Source organism: Emydura macquarii, unplaced genomic scaffold (genome assembly GCF_026122565.2).
Source record: "Emydura macquarii macquarii isolate MOO-44397 ecotype Brisbane River unplaced genomic scaffold, CSIRO-AGI_Emac_v2 contig_2636, whole genome shotgun sequence".
Classification (NCBI taxonomy): Eukaryota; Metazoa; Chordata; order Testudines; family Chelidae; genus Emydura; species Emydura macquarii.
Window position 1 is genome coordinate 33416784 of NW_027132773.1, and position 21701 is coordinate 33438484.

The 21701-nt window shown below is 39.7% G+C and overlaps 1 protein-coding gene across 7 annotated transcripts in view; it reads right to left on the reverse strand.

The window, feature by feature from the left end:
- Positions 1-21701, reverse strand: part of TBC1D22A (TBC1 domain family member 22A) — a 422295-nt gene that overhangs the window by 335318 nt on the left and 65276 nt on the right. For all 7 annotated transcript variants that reach the window (XM_067564390.1, XM_067564388.1, XM_067564386.1 and 4 more), the window contains 2 exons: positions 11005-11133; positions 3554-3616 (listed from right to left, as the gene is read on the reverse strand). In XM_067564390.1, coding sequence (XP_067420491.1) covers positions 3554-3616; positions 11005-11133 — 192 coding nt within the window. The remainder of the gene's footprint in view (positions 1-3553; positions 3617-11004; positions 11134-21701) is intronic.

Below are 21701 nucleotides of genomic sequence, written 5' to 3' on the forward strand. Positions count from 1 at the left end.
GCAGGAGGCAGAGCCTTTTGGGGGGGCCAGTCCAAGACTGTGGAACACATTCTCACAGGAAATAAAGATCATCACCAACTTCAACACCTTTTTTGATCTCTCTAAGGCTTCTCTAATACACACAGCTGCATGTACATTTAAAAAAAAACTCTACCAAAATGAAACATATAGCACACATGATCTTCCCGGAAAGAGTATGAGATGGACCTATACATGACAGATATTAGTTACGTCATTTAATGCACTATTAGAAGGCACTCAGATATGACAACGATGGCCGAGGTATAAGAACCTATACAGAATTACATCCAAGGGCTTGTCTACAGAGACATTTAATTTGTGGCAAGCTGGTATGTCAATCTACTCCTTACTAGCCTGCAGCGAAATAGCTATCCATGTGGACCCTGCTGATGCACATTAACAATTGGTTAATGCACTTTGATTCTAGCTCTATTTCAAAGACGACTAAGTATTTAATCTCTATTTTGAAATACAGTTGGCATGGTAGATGCTTTAAAAATTAAGTTTTATTGCACCATGCAATTACCACCTTTGAATGCAAGTAGAAAACTTATGCCAACTCAGATGAAATTTGTTAAAAGCTCACACTGTTACAATGTGAGGAGAGAGTCAAATGATATAAATTATTAAAAATGATTCCTCACTTGAATTATATAACTTATGAAAAAAAAAATCACAAAAATTAAGTACTACAAGTCAAGATACCAGACTATAAACTATCTACCACGTAGTACCACAAATTCTAAAACTGGAAAAATATTGGTTTAAGAAACCAGAGCACCTGTTCTTTTCAGATTTACATGACTGTATTAATAATGTAGTACACTTTTATAACATGAAATGATTTCCTGTTCAGTTTATAATTTACACTTCAAGTATTTCATTTGTTAGGAAATAGGAACGTATCAACAGTTCACCCATCTCATCAGAATTATGTAAATTTACATTGATTACTATCTTATCCTCAAATCATTGAACAGGAGGAGATTTGCTAGACAGTAGATGACTTAGTTCATAAAACATTTTAATTTGAATTGTGTTAAGGGGTTTTTCTTTCCCTTCCAAAACAGTTTTGCCAAATCAAAATCTTGTAGCTGTGTTTCTAAAACAGATCTTGAACTGCTGTAATTGATTCCAATGGCTATACTAATGTTTAAGATAATTCTATATTTAAGATGAAACCATGATAATTATTTTTACATGTGACCCTGCAAACATCCAACATTATTGTAGAAAAGAATACTTTCAAAACCTTTAAGTTTCTGATCCAGCATGTGACATAGCTCCGCTAACTTCAATGAGATCACACACATGCTTACAGTGGCATACCTAATTCAGTGTTTTACTGGATCAGGGCCTACGTGATAGGCACATAAAATATAAGGAGCAATCCTGGGCTGGCAGGGTAACAGATAAGATAATTTTTCATACCTCAGTTTCTTCTCTGAAATAAAATGATCCAAGTGTTACAAAACTGTAATAAGTTAAATAAAAAAGCCTATGAGATCATTTACAATAAAAAATCTTTTCAATATTTGATCTCATAAACCTGCTCTTTTCCATTCCTCTCTCTGGAAACAGCACTGCAGATAGTGTAGGGATAGTACAAATGTTTAATATTTACCTCTCTCTACCCCACTGTCTATTGCACAACCTTTTGTGTATTTTTAATCTGTCCCCATCCCTTCCCAAGAACTCTTTCTTTGAGCGTTTATTCGTTTTCTTTCATCGCCATTGTAAATCTTAAAGTTCTTGCTCCTCTCTTTGGCAATAGCCTGTCTTTATCCTATGTTCCCTGTTTTGTTTTACTACTCTTCTTTGCCCCTCCTCATCTTCTCTTCACAGAGGATATTACCAAATGATAGAGTTTGAGATGTCTGCCCTATTTTCTGAGTCTGTCCTGAATTTAGATATCTCAGCTGTGATCCATCCCAGGCACAGATGACATCCCAATGACAGATATAGCAGCTATAAAAATTACTTTGTTTTAATTGGAATCAAAACAAGTTCTTAAGAGAGTTAGATGTCATCCAGGTCTCAGTGTACCAGAAGTTATAGAAACAAGTGGGCATGGTAAGGTTCCAAGTTTTCACATGTAATTTCTTGCCTTAAAACTTTTTTCACCAAAACGTGAATGATGTCACACAGTAAAGAATGCTCGTACTTTGAAACATGACTAATTGACATTGTAGCCACTCCATAGCAAATGTGTTCAGTTTACATGTAAAAAGATACTTGGAATTATAAATTTTATTTTGGAAAGTATGGCGAATTTGGGGGAGGGGCAGGAGATGGCGCTGAGAAGAGTTCACTGTGTTTCTTCGCTTGTTTTTAAACCATCAGACATGCTAATCCAACTTGGACTCAAAGACAAACTGAATGCCTTCCCTCACATATTGCCATTAGTAACAGAGGCTCTCCTGATCAAATTAAGCCCTCTACTACAACCTGTGTAACCCCATCGTCTTCAGACTAAGCACTCAGAGCAATTGTACGGATGCGACCAATAGTCATTAGTAGACAGTTCTATTGATGATGCTGTGCAAGAAAAGAATTCAGCTCACTCATTATTGGCTTTTTTCAGTGCTAACTAGAATAAAAAGAACAAATACATTTTTTTCACTAAAGGAAATAGAACTGGTTTTCATTATACACAAGAAGCAGACTCGTTGAGTAAAAAGGTGCCATTTTTGCAGTCAATTTTTAGAGTACAATACTAATATTTAGGCCAAAGATGACCACTGTAAAGATTTTAAACAGTTTGAAGGAATACTTATATTCCATGCTAACATTTATAACCTACAAATGGCCACTGAAAAGAGTTTAACAGTGAAGAAAAACCAAGTGTTTAGACCTCATTTGTAGAAATCTATTTTACATTTTTAATGGAATATTTGTAAGTACTTTCTTTAACGTTTCTTTACTATGTCTGAATATAGTATTTAAATAGTAAAGACAGAACAGCTTTAAAGAACTGGGGGGGAAAAAAGATTACTAACTACTAAGATACATTAACTAAAAGAAGCCAAAACCAAAATTCACCAAACAGGAGGAACAGCAATCATGCACAAGAACGGAATAAAAAAATTAGTCAGAAAAAACATAAAAAATAATTTGCCATACAAATGCCATTACAGACTATGCTATCAGACAAAGTCATTTAGCGTAATCTTGGGCAGCATGGAATATATGGGTTATGAGAAAAGATGCATTTAATAAAGTGACCACAGATGGTCAACAAAAATTGTCTTATCAAAAACAGCAAATGGAAAAACTCAGATATATTGGGGCTCAGTCCAGGTGACCCCATTCATCCCTTTGATCTTTCACTTGCATTCTCACCTTTTTCCAATATTCTTCTCAGGTTGCAACTATATCTTATCTCTATCTTGATTATTTGCTTTTCTAACATTGTTCTCAAGTCAAGTTGGCAATCATATGAATAATGTAATTACTAATACAAATATAGCCAGTCTGAGAGTGCTATTAAGTTAATTATCCGAACAGCTAATTACTTGACAACAATTCTTACCTCTGTTACTTTGGGTTGAAGTTGTAAAGCTTCAGGATTCATACGTGGGATATCTATGTGAATCTAATTGGACAGAAAATATTTTAGAAAAAAATCAGTAATTATGTAAAATTTATTTTGTAACATTAATGAGCTTTCATTTTTTTCTTAACTATTTTTGTTAGAATAAATATATAACTAGAACTGTATCCTGAGACCCTATCCTGCCATCATTTAGAGTGGTGGCCCTTAAAAACTTTTTAAGGCTTGGTCCACACTACACAGTTAGGTGGACACAAGGCAGTTTATGTTGACCTAGTTGTGCCTGTATCTATGCTCAAATTGGTCTCCCACTTCTGTAAGTGCCCCATTATGCCAATATAGTAACACCACTTCCCTGAGCAGTGTTGAGCCACAGTCAATGTACTCAGATCAAAGCAGTGCAAGTGTAGACACTGCATTACTTAGGTCGACCCTAACTGTCCTCCAGCAGCTTTACACAATGCCCTACACCGATCGCTCTGGTTACCATTGTGGACTCCATTGCCCATGGGTCATGCTAAAGGGAAGTGGGGCTTCAAAGACCTGTGAAGTTTTGAAATTCGTTTTCATGATTGCCTGGCTTGGCGAGCACACCTATCAGATCTCCACTGTTACGTGCAACAGCCCAGCTGACCATGCTGGCTACACAATCCAGACACGCTCATGCTTGTCATAGATAAGAGATATTGGATTTCCTGGGCCTGTGGGAAGAAGCAGCTGTGTACGCACAGCTCCAATCTAGCCTCAGAAACATCAACCCCTATGAGCTGTTTGCTATAGTGATGCAGGAAAAAGGTTACAACAGGGACCAACAGCATAGTCACCTGAAGCCAAGGAGCCACAGCAGGCATACCAGAAAGCCAGAGAGGCCAACAATTGATCCAATGCTGAGTTGCAGATATGCCACTTTTTACAAAGAGTTGCATGCCATTCTTGGCAAAGACCCCACCACCCACAACAGTACCATGGCTAGCTGCAAGGAGCCCGAGTCACATGCTCTTGCTGTAAACAGCAAGGAGGAGGTGGTGGTGGACAAGGAAAGAGGAGGAGAATGAGGAACAGGCAACTGGGGGAATCCAGCAGCACAGCAAGCCAGCATCTGTTTTGACTCCACCGCAGTCCAGCCAATAGAACATTAGCGAGCCTGATGCAGGCGAAGGAACCTCAGATAAGTGGGAAGATAAAATTTCAGTTCCAGGGATGGCACCCCCAACGTAGCTTGATACCTCTTTTGATTTATCATTAATTTCTTCATGTTAGAAGAGATAATTGTAGAACCAAGACAGGTAGAGTTGCTATCTGCTTTTCATTACACTCTAGAATTAGGTGAGGTGGGCTATGTGGAGCAGTTTGTTTATGTACACAGGGATGTCCCTTGGATCCTTCTGAGAGATCTTGATGAAACTTTCATGGAGGTACTCCATAATCCCATCCTGAAGGTTTCTAGGGAGGGCTGCATTGTTTCTTCCTTGGTGATAGGACATTCCCACGCCACTCAACGATAACTTCAGCAGGCACTTTTGCAGTAAATAGGCTAGCAGCATACAGGCCTGGGTAGCATCAGGACGCCAGAAGCAGCTGTGCTCTCTCTGTTCAGTTACCCTCAGAAATGAGATATCAGCTAAGATCACCACAAAACATGGAAAACAGTGCCAGTATTCCATGTCATTGACCTATACTAATAGAATCATGCAACCAAGCAACTCCCTTCTCCAGCATCTTCAGTTTCACTTTCCATAGTGAATGCGCTGAAAATGGTACCTCTGTGTGTTTTACCTGCAGCTACTGCCACTGCGGCCTTCAGCTAAGGAGAACAAAGAGGACTCAGGATGATTTGTTCAATGAGATCCTGCAAGCCAGGATATAATGGGGCTTCTCAGGCAGCAAACACAGATGCTGTAGACTCCAGTAGATCTGCAGGGTCAAAAGACCCGGGCTCGTCTCCTTCTGCAGCCCACTGAGAACTGCATATTGGAACCTCTCTATATCCCACCTCAACACTCTATGTGGTATTGGGATGTTGCATTACCCCTATCATCCCACCCTGGGGGACATTAAAGACAATCACAGCTTCACATACATAGACCTGTGAAAGCCACAGCTAGTACATCTGTAGCTGAAATGGACATGAATGTTCTTTCCCTTCATAAGTTCTGTTCTCTTAATTAAGTTTTATTAAGTTTTTAATGCATTTGTTTTAAAATTGTATGTGGGTTTTTTTGCACTGATTTTGTTACAGAATAAATTTCTATTATTTGGAACATAATTCATCTTTATTAGTTCGCAACATATCCTGCCAAGTGTGCAGCAGTTCTGAAAGCAATCGATTACCTGTTATTGCACAATGTGACACAGGATCAGTCACAAACAAAATTAATAGCTGCATTGACAAAGTTATATTCCAACATGTATAGCATGATTCCTACTAGGCCACAAAAGAACACATTACACCACTACCACACTACTCTGGCTCAACATTAAAATGATCTCTTAAAGCCTCCATGAGCCACATAACTCCACATTGAGCTCTTCTAATATTCCTTGTATCTGGCTGTTCAAATTCAGCAGACAACTTCTCTACCCTGTCCTCCACTCTAGCAGACACTTTTCTCCCTTCGAATCACAGATATTATGCAGGACACAGTCGGCAGCTATAACCATTGGGATATTTTCCTTGCTGAGGTCCAATCATGAAAACAAACAATGCCAGTGTCCCTTTAAACAACCAAAAACTAGAAATGTGGCCTTGGGTATCTGGAAGTTCTGCAGCAACTGCTTTTCATCCCAAACCTTCATTATGATACAATCCCACCAGTTAGTGCTTGTTTTTCGGGCGCAGAAGCAGCACTCCAATATCTGCAGCTGCTCCGTGAATGCTCTCAACAACCTTGAATTGGTTCTCACTATGTCCCACAGCAATCTGTCATCCAAGGAATCGTCACGTTCCTCACTCATTTGGTTCTTCTGTCGGCTCTGCAAATACTGCAGGATCAGGAGCCCTGTGCTTGTAATGCTCATGACAATACTACAAAGCTGTGCAGGCTCCATGCTTCTGTCACAGATGGCAGACAGCAACGAAGGCCATGCAGATTTGTGGGATTTTAGGAAAAAAAGGCGCAAAAATGATAGGATACAGATAACATTATGGGATAGAGAATTGCAAACTGGGAAGTTGACTCTATGTTCCCCATCACTCCTACATGACTTGTTTCAGACGCACCGAGCATTGCCTCAAAAGAAAGCGTGCTGGATAGTGGCGAGCTGCACAATGGGACACCTACCCATGGTGCAAGGCACTCTGCATCAATACAAGCCCTCCTAGTGAGTACGCACACTGCCAACAGAAGGAGCCAGCCATGAGCACACAGAAGTGATGAACTAACTGCTGCAGTTGCACACTGATGTAACTTGAGTCACCATAAGTGTGTAGAACAGACATAGCCTTAGTATGTCTTGGAAAACTAGGTAATGCTACAGGAGCAACAATGACTTCAAAACTACTCTGATTTATACCACCCTGAGGATCTGGCCCTAAGTTATTCAGAAGTTACAGCCAAAATAGGGGAACACCCTATTTCTTTTCTAAGTTAAGACCTTATGTCAGATTATGAAGGTTTGGAAATTTCATTCTTATTGATCACTACAGTAATTCAGCTTTTGTTATGATGGATAACAGACTTTTGGATCATATGGAGTGATAATTAATGGTTCGATGTAAGCATACTATTAATACTAAACATTAATTCTTGAGTTTATGAAAAAAAGAGAAGGAGGTCTCCTGCTCCAGTATCCTCCCAGTAGTGCTACACTGAGGGAGGTGATCCTTGATGCCTAATCTGTGACAGGTTATAAAGTGGAAGAAAAATACTTTGTAAGTCCAAGAAGGAAACAATTTTGTCAGAGACATCTAATTTTTCTTCAGAGTTTCAGAATTTAAAGAACCACAAAGCTATGTGATCACTTCAAATAACCACCTTCTCCCTGTGAATTAATATTGTAAATAATCATATAGCAGCAGCATTTTCTTCCCTTGTGACAGGAAAACTTTGAAACAACAGACCTGCTCTTGGCACTTTACTGTTCCAATCCCTACTTCACTAGTATTAGTGATAGTGAAGAAAGATTTATCGAATGATGTCATGATCTGAGCTCTGTGACAAATATGGTCATTTTGTGCAGTATCTTTGGGAGTCCCTTGTATTAGAAATGCAAAATTTAGGTCTTACTGTGAGATTGTATGCAATTTCTCTAGCGGGGGGGGGGGGGAGGGGAGGGAGGGAAAGATGTGACCAATATAAGTCCTGTAAAGTGTTATGAACTTCAAAGGGACTATTTTAAACAATGTGCCTGACAAAAAGGAACTCTTAGGACAAACAAAATTAAGTGGGTTTCCTAGGAAATGCTAGAAAGAAGGTGAATGCAAACTCAAATCTCTGGACCCAACCTTCTGAAACTATGCCCTGAGGAGAAACCCCATTGTCTGTCGACAACCTATTCCCAAAACCTGAAGATCAAAACACCAAGTTGTATAAAGGAGAGACTCATATTCACAGCTGTGCTTGTTGTAACCAGAAAAAAACACTTGGTTGGGGTTTGAAAGACTTGCCAGAGCCCTTTTGGAATTGAGTATAATCTCGAATAAGCTTATTTGCATTCATGTAGGTTCTTTTATGGTTTTTCATGTGTTTTTCTCTCTAATGTTTTTACCGTCAGAATAAATCTGTTTCCTTGGAAAAAACTGTCTGGTACTTTATAACTCTGGGCAATTATGCTGTTTATAGCCTCCGAGGGGAATGTAAAAGTGCAAATGCAGGCAGTTTAGCCCATCTGGCTTCCTAGGCAACTCACAGTGTGGACGGGAGTCTTTCCAGAATACACTGTTTCAAGTCAGGAGAAAAAGAGGTGGATCTCTGCCCAAGAGATGTGATGGCTGATGAGCCTAAAAGTGGGTGCCCTTGCTGGACCATGAGAAGGGAAATAGAGGTGCAGTTGCCCTGAACTGTGACATGCTGTTACTAGGGGATGCTTTGTATTTTAAAATACAATCTCCTGTCATCAACAAAATACGTAATTCTATCTTTCTCCTGTTCTTTTAACATGATAAGCCACCAAGTTTCTAAATTGTCTAAACAATTTGTTCATAAAACATTTCCATGGTTAGGCATGGTTTGTCATTTGGGAGAAGAAAGGGGGAAGTGAGACAGACTGCCTATCTAGGTTTTTATACCTTTCCCTGGTATCTAAAGTTCCTGTGAACTAATCATATAGGCATGCTCCCTCCAGTCTCTAATCAATCTTCTATAACCCCAATCCTTCTTTAGTGGTAAAGATAGAACACACTGACTATCCAAAAATTGTGGAAGCCCTTCATGCAGAATCATTATTTAGTAGCTATTGGTGAATTTGATTGTTTTGTTTTTATTTTGGTGCATCATATGTCCAACTGGGATATTTTAAAGGCACTTAGCTCAAATTCCTCAACTTCCCCCTGCCCCCCTCCCATTAATTTAATTACTTGCATTGAAGTATTAGTCATAATTTCAAGTCCTCTATTCTGATGCCATTGTGCCACCTCAAAGCACTTGGGAAAGCAGCTTTGGAAAGACTGGGGAATAATCTAAAGAATTGTAACTGGAACAAAACTGGAAGAATGACTTCTGAACTGGCAAGAAAGATGCTAGCCAAAGGACCCAATTGAACTGGAATTAATACAAAAATTAGTCTGCATTGTAAAGATAAAAACTGCTCCAAAACTGTTCAGAGGGGAAAGAAAAGCCAATAGCTGCAGATCTATCATGTTGCAGTGAATATGTTAAGGGTGGACCTGTTAAAGGGCAGCAGGTCACAATATCCCCACAGTCTACCTACTGCTCTGCTGAGAATCATAGAATTAGATGACCTCCTGAGGTCCCTTCCAAGTCCAACCCCCTGCTCAAAGCAGGACTAACCTCAGCTAAATCATCCCAGCCAAATCTTTGTCAAGCAGCAGCTTAAAAACCTCTAAAGATGGAGATTCCACCACCTCTCTAGATAACCCATTCCAGTGCTTCACCACCCTCCTAGTGAAAAACTTTTTCCTAATGTCCAACCTAGATCTCCCCCACTGCAATTTGAGACCGTTGCTCCTTATTCTGTCTTCTGACACCACTGAGAACAGCCTAGCTCCTTCCTCCCTGGAACCCCTTTTCAGGTAGTTAAAGGCTGATATCAAATCTCCCCTCATTCTTCTCTTCTGCAGACTAAACAAGCCTAGTTCCCTCAGCCTCTCCTCATAAGTCTTGTGTTCCAGCCCCCTAATCATTTTTGTTGCCCTCCACTGGACTCTTTCCAACTTGTCCACATCCTTTTTGTAGCCGGGGGGGAGGGGCGCGGGCGGCCAACACCGGATACAGTACTCCAAATGCAGCCTCACCAATGCCGAATAGAGGGGAATAATCACTTCCCATGATCTGCTGGCAATGCTTCTACTAATGCAGCCCATTATGCTATTAACCTTCTTGGCAACCAGGACATACTGCTGACTCATATCCAGCTTCTTATCCACTGCAACTCCCAGGTCCTTTTCCGCAGAACTGCTGCTTAGCCCCTCGGTCCCCAGTCTATAGCTGTGCATGGGATTCTTCCGTCCTAAGTGCAGGACTCGACTTGTCCTTGTTGAACCTCATCAGATTTCTTTTGGACCAATCCTCCAGTTTGTTTAGGTCCTTCTGTATCCTATCCCTACCTTCCAGGGTATCTACCACCCCCCTAGCTTAGTGTCATCTGCAAACTTGCTGAGGGTACAATCTACCCCATCCTCTAGACCATTAATGAAGACGTTGAACAAAACCGTCCTCAGCACCGAGCCCTGGGGCACTCCACTCGTGACTGGCTGCCAGCTAGACACGGAGCCATTGATCACTACTTGTTGCTCTAGCCAGTTCTCTATCCATTTTATAGAGAAAGTAAAGTATGATGTGTATCTGTCAGAACATACGCTCAGCAACTATGCCAACAGGTGCATTGTGGAGCAGAGTCAAAGTTCCGCCCTCTCCCACTCCCTTCCCCCATGTGAGAAGGGAAGCTCTGGGAAGCATGCTTCCCCTTATGTGCAGGAAGTGGCAGCACTGCATATCAGAGAGCCCTAAATGACTTAAAATCTTAATATTTAACATTTTACAAGCAAAGAGCTAAAATTATAAACACTTTTCTAAATTACAGCTCAATTAAAGATGCTTCAATATTATTGAACAATCTTTACTAGATTTAATGATGGTAAAGCACAAAAATAATTCTTGAACATATGGCTACATAAAAATATCCTGCCTATCTATGAAGTAGTAATAAAGCAATATAGAAAATACTGAAACATGTTATCAAAAAGATTATTCATGGAACTTTTAAAATAAACATTTCATGTAGGTTAAGAGATTTTCAGTTAGCTACTCTACCTGTCTGTATGTGTCTTGATGACTTTCATCATTTCTGGAGTCGTAATATTGTTCAATAAACGCAAAATACTCTTTTCGTTTTCTCTGTAAAGTGCCTTCTCTTCTGTCCACATTGGCAGGAATGTAACCCTGAAAACATTTTAATCAGATTTTTTACAGGAATACGAAAGCTAAAGTTCAATATGAAATTTATATTTCAAACTTTCAGATAAAAAATATTTATTCAGTTTTTTTAAAAAGCAGAAATAGGTTGCTGCCCAAGATAAATTCTCTAATGAACTTAGAACAAAATGTACACAAAACACTGAATTCTTTGTTATTTTGAAACAACTTGTTTTTTGCAAGGGAAGGAGAAGGAGAAGGAAAATGGGTGTTCCATTTAGCTGCCACCAAATATTCCTCACCCTGGTGGCTTGATGCCTACAGCATTTTCTATTATCAATGTTTTAGATGCCTAGTATGATGAGATGAACAGAAAGTCATATTCAGTTAGATGGAAAATATATTTAGGATTTGAAAAAAAAACTGCTCATATCTGCCTTATAAACTGCGTGGTAAAGTTATTACAGTGTTAAAATACAATCCTGTATGATGGATCTAAAAAGGTTAGAATTGTAAGAACAAGTATCTCCACATGAAGAATGTTTCAAACAAGTCCTTTTTCTTTCTTCAGTTCAAACTGAACATAAAATACAGTTTTAAACATTCTTATTCAGAATGTGCATTTTTAAGAACAGGATTTAAGCATATTTTTTCTACAAGTAGTAATTACTCATAAAAAATTCAGAGCAGATGTTTGCCTTCTAAAAAGAAAACCACACAAGTAGTAAGTACAGAAAATTGTAATGCTATAAGATTTTGTTAATTACCAGATATCAGTGGGGCCCTCATTTTATTCCTTTTCATTTCATTCATCTTTTAACAAGCCGCATGCTACCTCTCTCTCATTTAAAAGAGAAAAAAATGTATATATGTATATACCCATGCAGTTCAAATCTTCTGAGAGCAAAATGTATATTCAAACCTTCAACATATTTCAGAGATTTTATTCAACTATTTCAAAACAAAATGAAAGCCTTAAGATTCTTTTTTATGGCTATAAGTTCTTTTAAAAATTGATCCTCCTTCTGGATTAAGTGGTAAATATTAACAGCAGGCTTGCCATGAAAGATGGGGCCCTTCAAGTCATGCATGTCTTGCTGGGAAGTCAGATTCTAAGTAACAGTGTTATGTGATTTTATATTAACAGCTTCATGAGAAATCATATTTATGCCACTTTAAACTCATCTCCCTGTACCACAGAAGATCCCCTCAGACAGAGGGTAACAACATTCTCCACCAGCAGAACAGTCATCATTGCTCTCTGAATCTTTTTATAGCCAGATTGTTCTCTTCATGGAGTATCTATCACTGCTTCTGCCCAAATTGATAGTTCAGGTCTCCAGCTAAGTGTTTTTTATAAATACACAACACTATATATCAAAGGAAAACACAAAATATGCAGGTATTTATAAATCTTCTTAAAAACAAAGCCTATGACAGAAGATGTTTCCATAATTAGCAAATGGAATGCTTCTTGACTATTCAGGTGCATATAAAATGAATACTGGATGCTTTGTACAGGAAATCTAATTAAAGCAGTTTCAATTCAAACAAGCAACACTAATATTTTATTGGATTACAAAGAAGAGACAATGATCACTGTCTCATCAGTTCCAAATTTTATACAAACTGAAGAAAAGGGCTTCCGTAAGATGTCATTCTTAACATAGATGGTTCTAAAATGAATTTCAAACTAAGGACTGTTGACAAAAATATTAATTGTATAATCACCCCACACACCAGCATACAGAAATAAGATTAAATGCTGCATTTTCTACCAGTACAGGTAAAAATCTTCCTTCAAGTCTAATGACTACTTTCATATTTATTAACCAATGAGTTATTTTAAAAAATAGCTGTTTGATCTATGGTTACCATAGATCATCTTTAACAAACAAACACTTGGCTTTCATCAGAAAATCTGTTATCGTAATGTATTAAACCACAGCAAATGCAAACAAAAGTATAACTAATAAGATACTAAGCACAACACTACCATATTAAATTTACAATGTGGTAGGATTGAACAAGAAAACTAAATTATTCTTTGTAATTGCTAATATTTATGTTACATATTGTAACATAAAACAATCACTGAACAGTTTTCTACTCTATTCCTTTGGATTGTTTATTTCTTTTTTTAAAAGCTAACATATTAAAAAGATAAATAATCTCAAGTATTTTGGTAGAATATTAAGAATTGATCAATTATACATTATTCCACCCTCTCCCACCAGTCAGAAGATTACAGTATTAACTTCAATTTATTTTTCTCTGATTGCTAGCAATTTTATGATGGAAGTACTGAAATTACTATCCTAAGATTCACACAATGTTATTACCATTTAAAAAATCCTCCATTCTAAGTACATTACAAATACAGCTTGGCGTGAAGTATGGATGGCTTTAACACAGAACTAAAATACGGTGATGGCCGACTCTCACTATAACAGAACCCAAGGATGTACAGTAAAACCTCAGGGTTACGAACACCAGAGTTACGAACTGACCAGTCAACTACACACCTCGTTTGGAACTGGAAGTATGCAACCAGGCAACAGCAGAGACAAGAAAGCCCAAATAGAGTACAGTATTCTGTTAAATGTAAACTATGAAAAATAAAAGGAAAGCCGCATTTTTCTTCTGCATAATAAAGTTTCAAAGCTGTATTAAATCAATGTTAGGTTGTAAAACTTTTGAAAGAACCACCATAACGTTTTGTTCAGAGTTGCAAACATTTCAGAGTTATGAACAGCCTCCATTCCTGAGGTCTTCGTGACTCTGAGGTTCTACTATATCGTTAAAAAAAAATTACTATTTTAGGAGGCTATCAAAATGAACATGGTATCTCCAGATCTTTCCTTCCTCCAACAGGTACCTATTTCACTGAGACCATGTCTTTTAAAATATGTAGACATATAAACTGGTTCCAAGTATTTTAAGTTACATCAGCTTAAGTTTTGCCTCAAGATGCAGACTCTCTGACATTCAACATCCTGTCTCAATTCTTTGTGTTAAGTATTGAATTCTGTCTCCCATTTATTTTCCACAGTTGAAAGTTTTCTGTAGGATGTCAGTCCCATTAGAAAAGAATTAATTTGAGAGACCTAATCTGGTTGTCCCAGCAATACCAATATTTTCTCAGCAACAGAGATTTTCTGCTGTTATTCAGCTTCAGAGATTGAGGTAATCTGTCAATTGGACATGTCTGGTTTCCTAACAAATTCGGTTTTATTTTAAGAAGTTTGAAACTCTAAATGGATCATCACGACATAGAATGGTGACAATTTAAATTCCTTTAACAACTCATTTCTATTTTAATTTTATCATTATTCCAAAGAAAAGAGTGCCATAATAGTTCTGCTTGCTGTTTACTCTATTTATGCATGTAGCACTTAACTTCTTTATTGAACTTTAAGAACGGATTGACTGTTTATTAAAGTGTTGCTTCTATTAGACATGATAGTGACAGTTTCTGAGCATTTTCTTGACTCTCCAGTGTGTTCCATACTGAAAATTGTTTTAAACAGACACAGTAACCTCATTAAACCTCTGGCTATGTAATAAATCTCTGAATTTGTTAATTGTAAATTGCCTTTTAGTCTATGTGTCTTCAATGTTAGAGTTAAGAGACTAGGTGATCTCTCTCTGCTCCAAACAAATGATGTTTTGTATTTTTTAAAACCAGACTTCTGGCCAATCCCAAATCAAAATTGCTACCATTCCTCAGTTTAGTTCTTGGTTTATCATTCTTCTTTTATAAATGACCTGCATGGAAGTGAGTGTTCTTCAGTTTGATATTTTGTAACACCAGCCATATGCAGCAGCTAAAACAGGAAGTGAAGACTACCATATCCAATTGATATTGCAGAGGGGATTTACCACTAGATGGAAAAGTAACAATTAGAAGATACAATTTAGTCAGTAAGATTAACATTCCTATCATGAGAAAAGGTATCATGGGATCTTTTGATACCATTAACCGTCAGGACCTTTGTTTTTGTCACCTCCATAAAACTGTAGTAGAGCACTGGTTAAATACCAACTCCATGAGGAAAGGTCACCAGAACCATTCTTTGATGGTCTATCAAAGAACTGACCCAGGCAGACCCTACTTAACTATTAGAACACAACAAAACAGCCTTTTAAAAGACCCCTGACACAGAAAAGCTATATAAAAAGACAGAGCAGGGAGCCAGGCACAAGAACTGCACCTAGAAATCCATTTGGAACAGGTCCTACATATTCACACAGTAGGGTAGAAGAGCTTTAACCCTGTTTAGGCATGTTTACACAGAGACACAGGAAAGTTAAGCCAAATGAACTAAAAATGTGAAATTAAAACCCATTCGTTAAAGTGCATTAAAACACATGTATAAGATAAAGCCAACTAAGGCCACTTTATTTCTAAATGACAGCCTCCACACAGGGTTTAATATTCTTTAACTAATTACTTTAACTTCACACCTTTAGTTAACTCTGGGCTTGCCTGCAGAAATGGAGGAGTGGAAGGGGGGTGTTAAGACATGGAATTTTGCTTTGTGTCAGGAAATGTGCATTACGCAATTTGTAGTAATAGCATCCATATTGGAAGGAGTGTGCCCTCTGTTGATGTGCGTCATTGTGTACCCATGGCGGCCGTTTGCTGTGAACTGATAGCGAGGCATTCTCTGAGGGTATCCCATGCTCCTTTGCTTTGCTGCTGATCAGTATGCAGTCTGGGATTTTTCTTGCTGTGCACTGTGGGATGCACAGTGGATGCCAGGCCAGTTCAAATTCTTAAATCCCATGATTCATCTGTCTCTGCCCAATACTTCCTTTACGGGCTAGCACAATTTTCAAATTGCTTTCGGCCAACATAGACCCGACAAGTCTCCGTGTCGCTATGCCTTCGAGCTCAAAACTCAGGCCAGGTCTACGCTTACCTGAAAATTTGGCGGCAGTGGACAGGAGTTACGCAAGCTACTCTGCATAGCTTGCCTAACTCCCGTCAACTTCTTAAATTCCATTGTGCGCAGTGTCTTCATTGTGTTGCACCAACGGGAAATGCGTGCCTGTCAATGCAGCGTTACGCCACTTGAGGGGGTGGATTTAGTGCATCGACTTCCAGATCGATTCAGTGGGTCTTCACTGACCACTCAATCAGTCCAGAAAAATCTGACAGCGGCGAATTTGCCACTGTCAGTGTGTACATAGCCACAGATGCTGATTGGGCTGTATTTCAGCGCTCAAAGCCAGATTAATTTGGTGTGGACTTCACCTGCCACACTACCAAGCAGATGTAGCAGCAGTTCCTCCACCAGCTGGAGGGTCTTCAGGGGCAGAGCACTGATTCTGGGCTCAGAAAACTAGAAGATATTGGTGGGAAAGGATTGTTCTGCAAATCTGGGATGACCAGCTGTGGCAACAGAATTTCAGGATGGTGAATGCAATCATTTGGGAGATGTGATCAAAATGAATCCCAGAGTTAACGTTAGATTGCAGTGGTAAGTCCCATGTAAGCGGACTGCAACTGCCCTCTGGAAAGTGGTCACACCCAAATGCTACCAGTCCATAGTGAATCAATGTGGCATCAGAAGATCCACGGTCAGGGCCACTAGCAGGCAGGCGTGTGATGTCAGAGAAAACGTATTGTTGCATTGGGTTATAAAGCTTAGTATTACTCAGGAAGTTATTGATGGTTTTGCATGCATGGGGTTCCCAAATTGTATTGAGGCAATTGATGAGGCCAGTGTGTCTATTATTTGCCCCACCACGGCTCAGAATTTATAAACACAAAGGGCTATTTCTTCATGGCGCGCCAAGGTCTGGTCAACCACCATGGCAGGTTTACAGACTAATACTTGGTGGTCTAGAAGGGTCCACAATGATAGGATCTTTCAGAACACAGCTCTATTTAAATTAATGGAGAAAGGCCTGTTTGCTCCCCAGGAAAGCAATGGACATTAATGGTGTGGACGTTGCTCCAGTTACCCTGGGACCCAGCTTATCCTTTTTTCCCCCCTGGTTAATGAAGCCATTCACAGACTGTTTAGGCAGAAGGAACAAACTAATTAACCATTGCCTCAGTAGTTGCAAAACAACAGTAGACTGTGTATTTGACCATTTGAAAGGGAGACAGTGCTGTTTGTAAAGTAGGTTGGAAGCAGCAGAAAAAAGTCCTGAAGATTACAATGGCACATTGTATTTTGCATAATATTTGGGAGAGTAAAGGAGAAGCAATGTGTGGGAGGTTGAAGTGCAAAGAGTGGTTTTAGTAGCCAGCAAGGTGTGTGATACAAAATGCAAACAGCTGGAGCAATGCTGTCATGGACATCTATTACTCTCATTTTGAGTCTCAGGCTTGATATTGTGCAGCCATACATCCAGCTGTTAATCCAAGGAGGGAAGGTTGGAAGATTTTTTTTCCTTCAGTTCAGCGTTGTTTATGGGCAGTGGAAGTGCTTCTTGTGACAATCTCAGTTGTACCTTGTGTGCCTACATGTGTTTGTAAAACCTTATGAATAAGTGCAAACTTAGTAATTTTCTCTGTAAAATGAACTGTCAATTCCTTATGAATGACATCTTAAAGGTTTTTATTATGAAATAAGCTATTAACACACACAAATGAATTGCCAACTGAAATAAAAATAAAAAAATGGCTTTTAATTATAAAATAATATATTAAAAACAATACGTTATCTAACTGCAAAGAACCCTTTCATTAAACCAGCAGTGAAACAAAACAATGAAATGCAACAGTGCAGTGCAGCGAACTGTCACAGACCAGGGCATAAGTGGCCAGGCCTAGCGGCCAGAGCCAGAGTCAGAGGCTGGGGTGAGCACCAAGGGTCAGAGCTGGGGTCTGCAAACAGAGGTCAGAACCAAACATGGGAGCAGAGCTGAAGCAGAATGGAGCAGGGCTGGGAACAAGGCAGGCTCAGGACTAACCACAGCTGTGAGCCTAAGTGTTGAACAGCCCTGACCTGGTGCTACTGCAGGGCTTAAGAGCAGGCCTGGTGCCTCTCAGCCAGTCAGGAGTCCAGTCAATCAGGATATTTAGCTGTAGCCCAATTAGCTGGTCCCACATTTGGCTGCAGGCCCAGATTCCTGATAGGCAAAATGCAAGGGGTGTTTTTAAAGTCACAGACAAGTATATGACTGTGCTCTGCCTCTTCTGGGGTGTGGGACTTCTAATGTGGAGCACTGATGCTCTAAGTTACCAGGGATGATTGAGGCTCCCAAAGAGTGGGGGTCCCAGGTGCCACTGTTCTTGGTGCCTTGAACTGGGCTCTGTGACCGGAACGGCCTCTGGGAGTAGTGCAGTGAAGGTGCAGCAGGGAGGAGTTGATGATGTTCCCATTCCCAGTAGCCTGTATCATCTAGGGGCTGCATAACATAGCTGGGTGCTGGTTTACACAACAGCAAGGCCTGCTGCCCTAACAGAGCCAAATTGCTGTGTTGCAGTGCATGTTATTTTGTATTGGTTCTTTTTCCATTCCGTCTTTGCCCATGGTAATGCTTTCCCTGGAAACTACCACACTCTTCTTCACCAGCAATGACAATGGTCTCCCTAAAAAACTCCTTTGTCAGATTCCCTCTTAGTTCTCAAACACTGCCTCCAACTCTACACACTTTTCAGAGGTTTTGGGGACTCTGTAATGATCTCTACAACAATTGATTGCAAGTCTTCTGGTTTCTCCCCCATCAGGTTTGCCAACCACTTGGCAATTGATAAGGGCCTTGTCCTTGAGGGTCTGGCCAGTACAGGTGCTATAGCTGTGAGGGCAATAAAAATAAATGACAAGCAGTTATTGTTCATATTCTAGGGAGGCTGTATTAGGGCCCATTTTAAAAAAAAAAGAAAACCATATGCATTTCTTATTTTACCTCCCTGAGATTCTTCACAGTCTTGGGAAAGCCTTAGATATGGTAAGCGGTGTATGCATTGGGAGTTTTCTCTGTGCAGTATATGCTGTGTGGCTTTGCTGTTATGCATTGGAAGTTGGGAGGGGGAATGAGGAGAGAATGGGTTGGGAATTATGTTCTCAGGCAGGAGATGGGGGTTAGGCATTACATTCTCAGCCTGGTTTTGCTGTTTTGCTCAGCTTTTGAGGTGCTTATATGGTTCAGAGGCATTAGAGGGGCAAATTAGATAGTAATCCCCTCTAAATCCTCTTCAGGCTGTCTTGACTATAGATGACATTACACTTAGGTGGTTGATTAGGAGACAAAGAAAGGCCTTATTCAAAAAGGGAAAGGGCAGACCAGTGAAATATGCTGTCAAGTTATTCAACACGATGGTCCCCCCAGAAGTGTTGCAGAAGTAGAAGGGAGTCTATACCTGTCGGGAAGGCTGTGCAGCTATTCCTCAATCTCTGAACAAAAATTGAGCAATTTCTCAGCGTTAGATTTTGCTTTATCTCCCCTGCAGGCATGTTGAAAGTGCACAGAAAAACAGACATTGAATGCTTCAGACAAGCATTGCAGAACCTGTTACCAGTCTGTAAGAACGCACATTACAGGGCATTCACACAGGAACTCTAACTCTTTGTAACTTTAAAGACATGTAAGGTTGATGACTACCTCATGTAAAGCGAGAACACTAACCACCACCTCCAACTTTTGCATTATGCACAAAATAACATTTTCCTTACCAAACCTGCCTAGGGAATGGGTGGATAGAGGCTGCAGCTGCACTGTGCTGCCTGCTGCCATGGCAAATGGAGTTTCGGGAGTGGGGGGAGCATGCTGCTGTTCACTGGGCAGGATAGCTGAGAGAAAGGAAAAGGAAACAGGTACATGGGCATGTGCCTTCTGTAGACAGAGCTTTAGGATGAGACATAGGCCAACCACCTGGCTGGAGTAGCTGCCATTTTGAAAAGCAGTACAGGGTGGGGAGGGACAAACAAACAGCATGGGCCGATGGAAGCAGGGACCTTGATCTTGGAAAGGCTTCTAAACTCACATCTGCCTACGGCCATGAGTCACCTGGAACAGAATTTAGCACAGCAGTATAGCATAACAAATTAAACCTTAAATGGTAAATTATTTATAATGTTTTTAAAAACTGACATGCCAAGGTTCCCTTCATAGGATCAGCCTCCTCAATCCCAGTCTGGGCTGCTGGGATTTATTGTTGGGTACGGCAGGGCAGGAAACGGGCTTGCCTTCTACCTACCCAGCATCAGTCCCAAACAGATACTGGCTTTCCAGGGAAATGTTTTACTGGTCCTCTCATGTTTTCCCCCAATAAAAGTCTTGGTGCTCATACTCACTGGGGGGAGTCCAGAGGTGGTGAAGGCTCCTCAAGTTGCCTGGATTTGGGTGATCAGATAAAATCCTGTGCAGCTCCTCAAAAAATGGACAAATTACACATCCCCTGCTGAATTTCTTCTTGTTGTCCCTCTTTTTAAAATAGGTGCTCCTGGGCAGTTTGCTTTTTATCTGGCACTGTTTGGCGTCCCAGTCATGGGCCTTTGTAGACATCTGCCAATAATATTCAGAAAGAGGTCTTTGTTCTGTTGGTTGGCCACAAGAGTTTCCTGCACCAATGCTTCTTCCCAGATGGTGATGAGATTCAGGGTCTTGGCATAGCTCCAAGTAGTTGCTCAAAACATATTGTAGGGCCCTCCAGAGCATTATCACAGGTATCGGGATCAACTGGGATCAAGGAGCAAATGGACAAAATCTGACGGTGCACCATCTTATAAACAGGGGTGGAGGCATCCAGTCAACTTGACCCCAGAGCACAGGAGGACACGCATGTAAACAGATGGGTCAGTAACGGTCACCCACAAAGCAGTGTCCAATAGAGACTGGAAGACTGCCAAAGTAGCACACAGCAGCACTGCATGCATACAAATAATAATCCGGATTAACTCGCTTCGCAGCAAAGTTAATTCACTTTGAAAGAGGACTCCAGAGGTCATACTAAATGTAGAGTCAGCACACTACAATAAATTCCCTCAAATGTATGCAAGCGTTTTCAAAGCGGATTAACTCAAAATGCTGCAAATTAAACTCCCCATGTAAATAATCTCTCAGTTTAACTTTCCTATGCGTAAGCATGCCCTCAGTTTCAAAAAAAACTCACATTACTCCTATTACTTAGCTCAAAGCTCTGACATCACATTTTGAAAATTAAAAGAAAAGTGATTGTACACTGTGTGCTTAATTTTAATTGCAAGAGAATATTTAATCAATAAATATTGATTTTGAATACAATACAAACATTTAAACAAAAAAAATGAAGGTTATTTTTTATTTAGAGTTAATCAATAATTTAATCAATAAATATTCACTGTTAAAAACTGCATCTGCATTTAGAAAGCATTACATGACAAATTTCTTAGGATTCATTAGCAAGACATTGTCTTTCAAATACTGGAAATCAGACTCCAATCTGAACAGTACTCCCTGTTGATTTTTTTTTTTTAAATTTATTAAAGGAAAGTTGACTAAGCCTTCTCTGAAAAATTAAACAACGCTAAACTGTCACGTACATAGCTCAAAAAGTGAAACAGAGCTTAAATTCTTGAAGATTTGCTGATAAAAATCTCTTCCACAAGTCCAGAGTATGCAAAGTATAACACTTTGGTTCTTTTCAGTGCAAG